At 42.1% G+C, this 11032-nt stretch overlaps 1 protein-coding gene across 1 annotated transcript; it reads right to left on the bottom strand.

Moving 5' to 3' along the window:
• Positions 1 to 4477: 4477 nt before the first annotated feature.
• On the bottom strand, positions 4478 to 9722 carry LOC147457106 (uncharacterized). Its single transcript, XM_086513274.1, has 4 exons — positions 9715 to 9722; positions 9429 to 9636; positions 9214 to 9345; positions 4478 to 4831 (listed from the first exon to the last, which is right to left on the bottom strand). Exons 1-4 carry the CDS (start codon positions 9720 to 9722, stop codon positions 4478 to 4480), a joined length of 702 nt encoding a protein of 233 aa, XP_086369400.1.
• Positions 9723 to 11032: the final 1310 nt, after the last annotated feature.

Here is an 11032-nt window from a genome sequence, read left to right as displayed (position 1 = left end):
TGTGTGAGCTGTTTGCCCCATTGGTGTTGGCCCAAGCTCATTTGTATCTAAACATCAAAAATTCTCCTCTTTTGAGCTGAGTTTTTTGGGTGTGTGTGTGTGTGTGTATGTGTGTGTCTGTGTGGAGTGGGCAAGTGGATAGTCTCTCTCCTCTCACTCCAGAGGTGTGTTCCCTGTCTCGGCCAGGTGTGTTGTGTAAGCCGAGTGGTGCCCCATAGTGTGTGTGTGTATCTTCCCAAGAGTGTGTGTCGGGTCGTTATAGAGGCGCTGTGTGTGTTTTCATCCCGCTCACAACGTCTTCTTATCTACATGCCAACTGCGGTAGTATTGCTCATGTTTTTGAAGTCTTTTCTGAAGAGTTTTATGATGGAGAGTGGCTTATGATTAGCCGCTACCTAATTACTCTCACTAGACAAGAAGGATGGAGTGATCAAGAATTTAGGAAGATCAGGAAAAAGGCATTTGGCTATTTCCTGAAAGACGGACATTTATGGAAGCAACCGAAGCGCCCAGGAGGGGTACCACAACAAGTTATTTGCGACAAAGCAACCCAACAACAAGTGATTAAAGAGTTTCATGAAAGTCTATGGGCTGGACACAGAGGAGCTGGGCAACCTTTGTCAAAATTAAAGACCGATATTGGTGGAGAGGTATGTACAAAGATGTGGTTCAATTTGTGGAATCATGCTTAATATGTCAATAGTACTCTAATGTGCGACATAGAGATGGGTTGCATCCCACCTATCCACTGGCTATGCATTACAAGTGGGTGGTGGACCTTATTACAATGCCACTAGGAGTGTGGCAGATGAGATATATTGTTCTTGCCAGGGAAGATCTTACTAATCAGGTGGAAGGCAAAGCTTTGTGTACCAAAGCTACCAGTACAGTATGAAAGTTCTTGCTTGAAGATGTTATCTCTAGGTATGGATGTGTTGGCAGAATTACTGAAGATAGAAGAGAGTTGGACGCAGATGAAGCTCGAGAGTTTTTTGCTCGAATGGGCATTAAGCTTGCACTCACCACAACATATAATCCAGAAGGTAACGGGAAGAGTGAAAGAGGACACCCGCCTATTGTTAAAGCTTTAGCAAAGGCGTGTGAAGGACATATTGGTGATTGGCCTAAACTCTTGCCATTTGCTTTGTGGGCTGATCGCACTACTCACAGTTTAGTTACAGGATTTATGCCATTCGAATTGATGCATGGGCAGAAACCCATTATGCCTACGGAGAAAGCAGTTACAACTTGGACCATAATGCAATGGGAAGAAGGTATGTCTACTGAAGACTTGCTTGCTCTACGTATTCGGCAGCTTGAGAGGCGTCAAGAGGATATTGAGCAGGCTAAAGAGAAGCTAAAGGAGGCAAGATTGAAGAACAAGGTAGCATTTGATGGAAAGCATAGACTACGGCCACATGCTATCAAGGAAGGTGACTGGGTACTTATCTATGACAGTAGCTTGGAGAACCAATACTCTGCTATGCGAAAAATGGTGAAACGGTGGTTTGGACCATATGTGGTGCAACATGTTTTTGATAATGCGACATATCAATTGTGTGAACTAGATGGTACTATGCTTAAAGTGCCTGTTGCAGGAAAAAGGATCAAGCTATTCAAGAAGCGAGAAGGCGAGATTTTTCTTGAAGATTCCCATTCAGATCCGCCTCCAGAGGATCGTGTTATGTATGCGTCAGATGATATGTTTGATGATGATTTTAATGAAGCTGATTAAGTGCAATTGGCACAGACCAGAGGCTATGTAGGTTCAGAGGGGGTGAATGTCGTGTAGCTCCGCTCCCATGCAAAGAAAGATGCTAGGAAAATGCACATTAAGTTTGTTTGAAGCTTATATGTTTAATGAACAATGATTAAGGGTTGGTTGCAGGCGGAGTTCAATGCACAATGTATGTCAAATGCGGCTGAAAGGGCCAAAACATTCCTTAATGATGCTAAAAAGTGTTATGCATGAAGTGAACACGGATGGGGTATTGTGCCCTAGAACTGCAGTGCTCGATGTGCTCTATCAGCCTGTCTTTATGGCTCGTCCATTGGAGCTACGATGAAGAAGTTATGGCAGTTTAAAGTTCAAGTCGATTGCAGATCCGTGCCAGATTGGGCAACAATAGTTGACGGAATAAAAATGAAATGAATGCATCGGACTGAAGTGCTCACTTTGTGGAGTGTGTCGGTCTTTTCAGATCAGTGATCTGAGTCTCGGTCACCAAGATATTAGCCGTTAAAAATTCACCGGGGGCCGGCTCCGTACCGGTTTGGCCTGCTCAATCGGAGTGCCATCTGGGATATTGTAGCCTCAGCAGGGTTTGTATGCATTTTATGCAACTTGAGAGGTCTACAGGGATTTACATCTCGTCGGGCAGATTTCCTCTTGATCAGATAATAAGGCTGGAGGCTGATGACAATTGTCGGCTGCTAGCTGGGTAATTTTGGCGTTATACGAGATACTGGTATGGGTAGTAAAATTCACGATGACATTGTCATTATATACCACATGTCGTGCTAGGCACAACTTTGGACGGTAAGTGTGCCGAATGCTGCCAATGCCTTGCCGGTATGTATGCTTAATGTGGGCTAACCCATTGCATGGCCGGTAAACTATGCCCGGATGCCACCATTGGGAAACTTGGCAATACTTTGGCCGCTATGTATGTCTAATGTGGGGCCTTAATGAAGCTTAGAGGCCGACGGAATCTTAGCAAAGCACTTTCGATATGAGTGTCCTCCCTTATGGAGCTATGGCCGCCCAAGGCAAATAAAAAACTGGCCGCCCACCTTAAGCCATGCCCACCCATTGGGGTAAAACAAAAGGGTTAAAAAAAAAAAAAACCAAATGTAAAAGGGAGTAATGCATGGCGTAGCAAAGGTGGCAGCGCGCAGGTAGCACAGAGCAAGGAGAAGAGCTCGCAGCGAGCCAGGGAAGGCTTAGACGCCGCTGACCAAGAAGCGAAAAAGCATCAGCTCCCAATCACGCATCATTTCGGTCCTAGTCCCGCCGCAAATGGTGTAGGTCGAACACGGTCTTGCCACGTCACAAGGGGGAGGACCCATTAGCGACATCGCTAATGGGTGCCTCACCTTTTTTAGCAGAAGGGGAGTCCCATGCAGCTATAAAAAGGGAAGAATGTCTTATTCAAAGGATCATCGTGAGTTTTCTCCTCTCCTTGGGCTCGGAAGATCCCTCCTCAAGCTGAAAGCTCTTAAGCTCTTAATACATACTGTTAAGCATCATCTTCTTTGAGCTCTTCTCTCCGCCTAAGAATTCTCTTAAGCTCTTGATAATCCGGAAGCACCATCTCCGAACCTCCATAGCCTGAAGCTCTTAAGCTTCTCCTCCGAATCTTCAAACTTGCTTAATCCTCGTAAGCTTAAACCCCTTCATATGCCATAATCCAAAGCTCAAAGCTTATTAACCACTGGAATTGAAGAGCAGAAGGCAAAGTAAGCAGAATTTTATCAATTTCTTGTTTAAGCACCTGGTTTAAGCCAGATTTTGCCAGATTTTTTCTTGTAAAAGCATTTAAGCTTCCATTAAGGATTGATTATTCATGGATTTTGTCGATTAACTGAAAATTAGACGGACTTCTTGTTTTGAATACTGTTGTCGGTAATTGCATCTGCTACACCTTGTTTCCCGCACCTCTGACAGCCAAGGGCCCGGTGCCTTCTCGGCTCACCTTTCGCACAATTATCCCCCGATAGTGTGCCCGCGAGGAGAGGCAATTTCTCAAACCACTAGCATAGCATGCTTGTTCAATGCCAAGGCTGTGTTCAAACGTTTATATTGTTTATATTGTTTGAACGTTTTTGGGTTGGGTTAGGGTGGGGGGGAGTGGTGGTGGTGGTGGTTTAACTCTTTTGGAAGCAACCTGGTTGCCGTAGGTGGGACTCCCTCGTCACTATATGGCACGGCTCTGGCCAGGGGGGATCTAGGGCCCAAATTTGGGGGCGCAAGGCGGCTTTAATCTTGGCCATCGGATCACGTAGTGAACTGGGGGTGAACTAGGGATGAACTAGGGGCAAAAATGGCACCCCAAGTTCACTCCTAGTTCACCCCCCTAGTTCATCCTTATTTCACCTGCCTCGCGGGGTGTGGGTTGAACCTGGGACGTCTCGGTTGCCCCACGAATGCCCTACCACCACACTAGCACGTGTCGCTATCCATGTTGGCATGGCACATGATCACACCCTGGTGTAGGCGCCCCTAGTTCACTCCCAGTTCACCCACCCCTAGCTTACCTGCCCCTAGTTCACCGATAGTTCACCCCCAATTCACCCACCCCTAGTTCACCCCTAGTTCACTTTGTGACCCGACGACGGAGATTAAAGCGGCCTCGCACCCCCAAATTTGGGCCCTAGATCCCCTCTGGCCTAGAGCTGTGCCATATAGTAACGAGGGTGGGACTCCTTGCCACGTTGGCAAGAGAGTCTGATATCTAGATCAACCCGGGTGTTGGTTTTAAAGAACGGAGAAGAGCTCTGAGAGTGGAGGGGAGCGTAGAGAGCTGGAGTGAAGGGAGCTGTAACGGGGAGTTGGAGCAAAAAGTTGCAAAGACGGCTGCCGAGACCAAGGAGAGAAGGATGTTGTTGGATACATAACATATGAGAAGTATAAAAGGGTGGCAGCAAAACAGATTAGAGAGGAGTTTTTTGCCACCGACGACTGAATGAAAGGGAGAGGAAGGCGGGCATTGCCTACGAGAGGAGCTAGACCACTGTGATCAGGTTCAGGGGCCGGCTGTACAAGGCCGAGTCGAAAGCTTACAAGGGAGGATGCCCACGATTGGTATCCCCCACTTTCTTCGTCAATCAACTACAGAATCAGCAAAGCTCTCGAGAGAAAACAACCAAGTGTTGCTTCATCACCTATTATACAAGTTCGAATTGAAGCCGATCGACATTGTCTCACTATTGAAGTGAGTTTTATCATTATATCTCTCGTCCTCGTTAAACCCAAGCTAATTAGACTAAATTTCATTTAGCCATATATACTTTATATATACATATATTTATCTCTCTCTCTACTATCATAAAGCTACCATAGTGCAATCAATCTCTCGCTTGCCCCGACTAAGCCAAGCTAATAGCTTGTTTATCATTAAGCCTTAAGTAATCATTCTCTAGTGCTCTCTGATACCAAAGTTCAAGCCTTTTGTTTGACTTATCATCCATTTATTCATCATTCAAAAGCTCTAAAGCATGACATAAAGCTACATGATCTCTCAACTATAATGGTGGGACAACAAACAACTAATAGGTTTGTGAAGGTTGTAAGGTAAGGTGGTATATTGAAGGACTTTGGGACAAGAAGATGAGCTCAGCAGACAGCAGATGAATAGTTGCCATTGTTTGACACCAAAGCCAGTCTCCGTTCATTGAGGGGCTCGAGCGCAAAAGTCTTGGACATGGGTCAAGAAGACTCCAATATTATGATATGATTGGGATCGAAACATTGGTTCCGAAATGTGTCTTTGCTGGAGCTGATGACCTAGCCCATTGTTGTTTATCATCTAGGTGATTGTTAGTGGTCGAGTCAACCAAACCATGTACTAGTTATTTTCAATTTTCAATGATATAGTGCTCGTTTGAGTCTATATTGGCTTTCATCTCTCTGCTCTGCTCTTTTGTCTCTACCTTATCTCACAGCGAGAGGCCCCATGCCTTCTAGGTCCACCTTGCAAACACATATCTCCTGACACGGGTCTTACGATACAGTGAGAGAAATTTACCGAGCGAATGGTAAAACTGAGAAGACCCACCCGAAAGAATGCAATTGAACACTACCCTATGTCCATGCTTAGGGGAGAGACCTATGGTTGCAACGCATCGAGTGTCTGGTTTAATTAAATAAATTTTGTTCAAACTCTACCATATCAGTTGTTGACAATGGGTCACTCTACTAGCACAAATGTAGCCACACCACTTACTACCACTCCCTCTTCTTGATTTTTCATGGAGCTACGACAATCAAACATCACATACATTCCCTATGACTCTCCTCTAAGGCGCTTATGGTCATAGTATTGGACCACTGCTATGTACTAGAGCTTTTTGAAAAAATCATCTTTGAGATATTATCTCTAGCTTAAAAATCAAAACTCAAACTAGATTTCAAGAAGAAAACTGGTTTTAGAAATGAATGAAATTAAATTTATACTCTTTTTCTCAATAACTGAAAAGTAGTTGCACTAGATGGTTATGTGCGAACCCAATGAGGCTTCTCTCTCTCTCTCAAAAAAAAAAAAAAAAAAAACAAAGTCACTCTATTGTGGAGACATCCTGGTATACATGAGAGATAGACATGAGTAGGTACCCAATAATATATGTGGGACTTATTGGTAGAAAGAGATGCTAAAAAACATTACTATCGATCAATAGTCTAAACCACATTATACCATTGGTTAAATACAAATTATTAACTTGAAGCACACTCATCATCTATGAAGAGATGCCATCTTTGAGGCCTATCTTTTGGATGACCATCGTAACATGGGTCCAATGTCATGCGTCTCGCCTCTGCCTTGACGTATTCAGGTAGTGCACTTCAATGAAACAAAATACACACAAAATTTCAATTCAACAAAACATCCATGGCCCATAGATTCATATGCAAAAAAACATACAAGTGGTAATAACAATGTTTATCGATGAATCATACAATGTTTCGGAAGACAACAAAAAGATAATCAACCACAAATGTTCGCTAACATAAGCCAAACGAAAGAAAAACACTATGAATGTCTTGTGGCAAGTCGAGAATGGGAATCTCACAAATCATCAAAAGGATTCTCACCCACGGGTCGATCTACGTCGTTCACCACATCTATGGATGTGGTTGCATCCTCTCTCCCTCTCTTCCTTGGTCGAAGCAAGGGTTGCAAGCAAGCAGAAACAAGTGCCTCATCAAAATCTAGAGATGCACATGCACGACCAGAGACTAAACAACCTGTCAAAACAGGAGTCGTCCCACATCCAAACTCAAGGCATAACCCCCTAGGACGACACAACAACTCAATAAAACATGCCACAAAAGTATGGCTCTTCTGTGCAGACCCTCTCCATGGCAATCCAAAATCCATAAGGACTCAACCTGAATCTGGCAAATACTGGCGCATAGTGCTATCCATGGCACTCATCCCTAGTGCATGAAAGAAAGAAGCACTCTTTGCAATGTAAAGTGGTGGGTGTGGTCCGTGTCTGTGGATCAAGAACATAATAGAAATGTCGCACTACAAGGAAACAAAAAATCAATTTTAAAAACTGCACATTCTTGCTTTGCTTACCATGAAATTATAAATAGAGAGATCACCTCTTGTCGCCGTATGATCTACATATACATAAGGTGCATGATGCAAAACCACCACACATCAATGAATAATCAACTCCGATGCCTTACCAAATCGCTCAACCCAAAAGATTGTGTCTCCTACAAGGACAAAAGCCATCTGATTAAAATTAAACATGTTAATGACAATATCAATATCTATGACCTTTTTTTTTACTTGCAAGAGGTGCCATCACAAGTAGCCACCCCGAGTTTGCCAAGGTACTATGGCTCAAATGGCTGTGTACATGTATCCCATGAAGGTTGAGGTGATGGTGAGTGTAGAAAGCCTCCAAAAGGCAAGTCAACAAAGATAAAGTCAGTTGCTGATGGCACTGATCTACCACTCCCCCGATATGTAATCTCTAAATATCGAACTCTAGTCATATGCTCATGTATAGGTTTCCATGATCTAGACTGCACACCACTACAAAAATCCCCAGCAATCGCAACATAGTCACCAAGCAAAGCAACACACCTAGTATCACTGCAACCATTCTGCACAATAGGCCGAAGAGGCAAGGTGCATACACAAATTGTAGGGCACATCGCAATCTCTGTGTGCCCCCACTCACTACAAGAACAGACACATTATCTACATAAATATGAGTAATATATAGAGCTGCAACAACAAGACTCCCAAATAAAACAAGATTTTACCCAATATAGATGATAGATCATCAATAACATGGTCTGCAGTAGCAGATGCGTTCTGATCCTTATCCAAAATTTAGAAATAAGTATCAAAATAATAAACATTTCTAAAATTAGCAAAGTTTAGGACACAAAGAAAGTGAGAATGACTCCACACTTGCAAGTTTGAACAGGTGGACGAGATGGCAGAGGATGAGAAGATGGATCTCCAACATCTATGGATTTGGGCAGTGGAGGATCCGTAGATGCGGATCCTCTAAACTGCACATTATGCAATTCTCTCTCTAGCAAGGACATGGCCTTTATCCAAGCTGATCCACCAAGGGCAACGCTCAAGCTCCCACTATGAGAGTTGATGCATGGTTGATGGATACATGCATCCCTCACCGCTCTCAATGTGAGTCCAAGAACGTGCAAGCACAGGTATCGTAGCAATGTGATGCATGATCAAGAGGTGGGTAAAGTACCTACAAAAGCCAACAAATAATTTTTCTAAACTCAAACAAGAATCTATACGTAACATTAGTTGAAGCACATATTATGATACAAAAATAGTCAAATCATTATTTACCTGTAAACTAGTCGTTGAGAAGCCATGCAACAATAGTCAATCCTGTTTAAGGCTTGCAACTCTATATCCTTCGTTTTGTTTTCCAAAGACACCTCTAGAGGGAATAAAAATTTTCTTCCCTCCACCACAATTTTGGTGTAGTACATATCCGTGGTGCACGAGGGAGGAATATCAATCCCTCCAGGCACATCCACATAGTCAATAATAAGTTTCTTAGATTTATCTAAGATCCTTTGCAAAGCTCCCTCTCATTTTTGCCACCTTTCATATCAAGCATGCAAAAGAAAAATCAAGCTTCTTACTAATATTTACAAGTTCTTTCATAAACAAGTTGCACAAGATGCTCACCCTCGAAACTTGTGGTCTCCTTTCACAATTGAATAAGCAGCACGAGTAATCTTGCTTGCCTCTAATAAGGACACCCATAAGTTTATATTTTTTATGGAAGCATCATGTAGAGCAATCAAGTTAAGTTTCTCTAGAGTGACCCAACTATCTTCCCCCCATTGAAGGCTCATCACACGATCAAACCAATCCTTCCCTAACCTTGGATCAACAATGTTAAAATCTACCAAACAAGAACACTAGTCAATTAAAATTGCATCTTACCATGTATAAAAGAAAACAGCAAGAGATAGTTATATACCTTCCCTACACAATCTGAATATTTATAATAAAGATCATTCATGATCTTAGTCTCTTCTTTTTTCAAGTCCTCTTTAGAAAGCGATGATTTCTTGCTCTCTATCTTAGTGTGTAGTTCTTTTGACATTTGAACCTTCAAAATAAACTAATACTTTTCAAAATAGAAAGCTTCAAATAAAGCATAAAAAGGAGAGATTCAATGTCAAACACACTTACATCAAATAGAAGCCTAGCTAGATATCTTCGTGTAAGAGGATGCCATGGCTCCTCTCCCTTTGTGGTTCTCTTGCGCAAAGTGTTGATCAATTTTTGGTCATTCTCCGGCAATGCACGAAGGTAATCCTCACGATCCGAAGAGCAAATGTTTGCACAATTTACCAACTCATCTCGTAGATGAGAAGAAACTAAAGCATGGGTGTTCATACTGATGAAAATACTAGTAAGTTAGTCAACCTTCAATCAAATAAAGTTTATCTACAAACAAGAAAATAGTCTCACTCACAAATTCATGCGTTGCAAGCTCGTCAGTAATGCTATCTCAGAAACCTTTGTGGGGTTGATGATAGTACACAAGACCCTACAATGCTTCTCCCTGCTATTGGAAAACATTTCTCTAACTGCAGCTTTCCATGCTACTGTCCTGTGATTGCCTTCCCACACGTAGAACATTCTACCCATCAACAACTAGTTGTGGCTACAAAGCTAACTCCTCTTCATAATCTTTATTAATGTCTTTCCATAGTGGGTCCCATGTGTCAATAATATCATCTATTTTAAGAAATAAATTAGACTCCAAAACTACATTAAACATTCTAAAGCAAAAGTAAAATGTAAATCCAAAAAACAACTTTGAAACAATAATGATTACCTATCACCAATGTATGTTCCTTGTGACATGTTTGTAGTGAGATTATAAAGGCACCTTTTTCCTTTATGTAACCTTCTCTAGAAAATGCGGCCTTCGACCCAGAAACATCCAATCTAAGGCCACATACACGAGCATATGGTATGAGTCTACACAGAGGAACTAGAGGACACTCAAAACAACTAAAAACCCTTGTGGTTTTGAGAATTTCCTCTCCTCTATCCATATGCAAATGACTATCATCCATATCATCAGTTGACAGCCCAACTTCAGGGGCAATATGAAATGGAACAATTTCCAAAGGCGTATTGTCTAGCTATTTGAGCATCAACTTCATTCATTGACCCTAAGCCAATGTCGGTACTCTCGCTCTCATCGTCAATAAGATCATTGTAACAAAGTCCTCTATGACTGCCACAAAGCTCACATGATCACTGCATATAGGATCAGGAGGCATAGCCTCTTTACCCTTTCAACAAGAACATCTCCCAATTGTAGGACTACACACAAATTTTCAGCCACCACAGATTAAACAAACCCTTCTATCATTAGTCTCAATAAAGTTGTATTTGTTTAGGTTAAAACCAAGAATATACTTGACACATCAATTGGCAACTCTTGATTTCACACAATAAATCAAGAAGCAAACATTCTTAAATAACCAATATTAAACCTCATCTACAAGGACATGAAAATTCTTATCATTAAAAAATTGATTTGCTAAAAAAAGGTCCCGGACTTGCTCTTAGAGTTGGATAGTTGTCAAAACTCTATGTTTTTTAAAAGTTTTCATCATGCAATTACCCCAAATAACAACATTTTGAAATGGAACACCCATTGGCTACAACAAAATAGTGATGGTATTCAATTTGGGGTACTTAGAAGTTTGACATCGACGAGGTGGCATTTCAATCTGGTAGTACGTCGAGAAAGGGTAGAACCAACTGCCAGGAGC

This window comes from Adiantum capillus-veneris, chromosome 5, assembly GCF_014529385.1.
Source record: "Adiantum capillus-veneris isolate H3 chromosome 5, ASM1452938v2, whole genome shotgun sequence".
Lineage (NCBI taxonomy): Eukaryota > Viridiplantae > Streptophyta > Polypodiopsida > Polypodiales > Pteridaceae > Adiantum > Adiantum capillus-veneris.
Note: the sequence above shows the minus strand (reverse complement) of the source record. Positions and strands in the feature narration are given on the sequence as shown.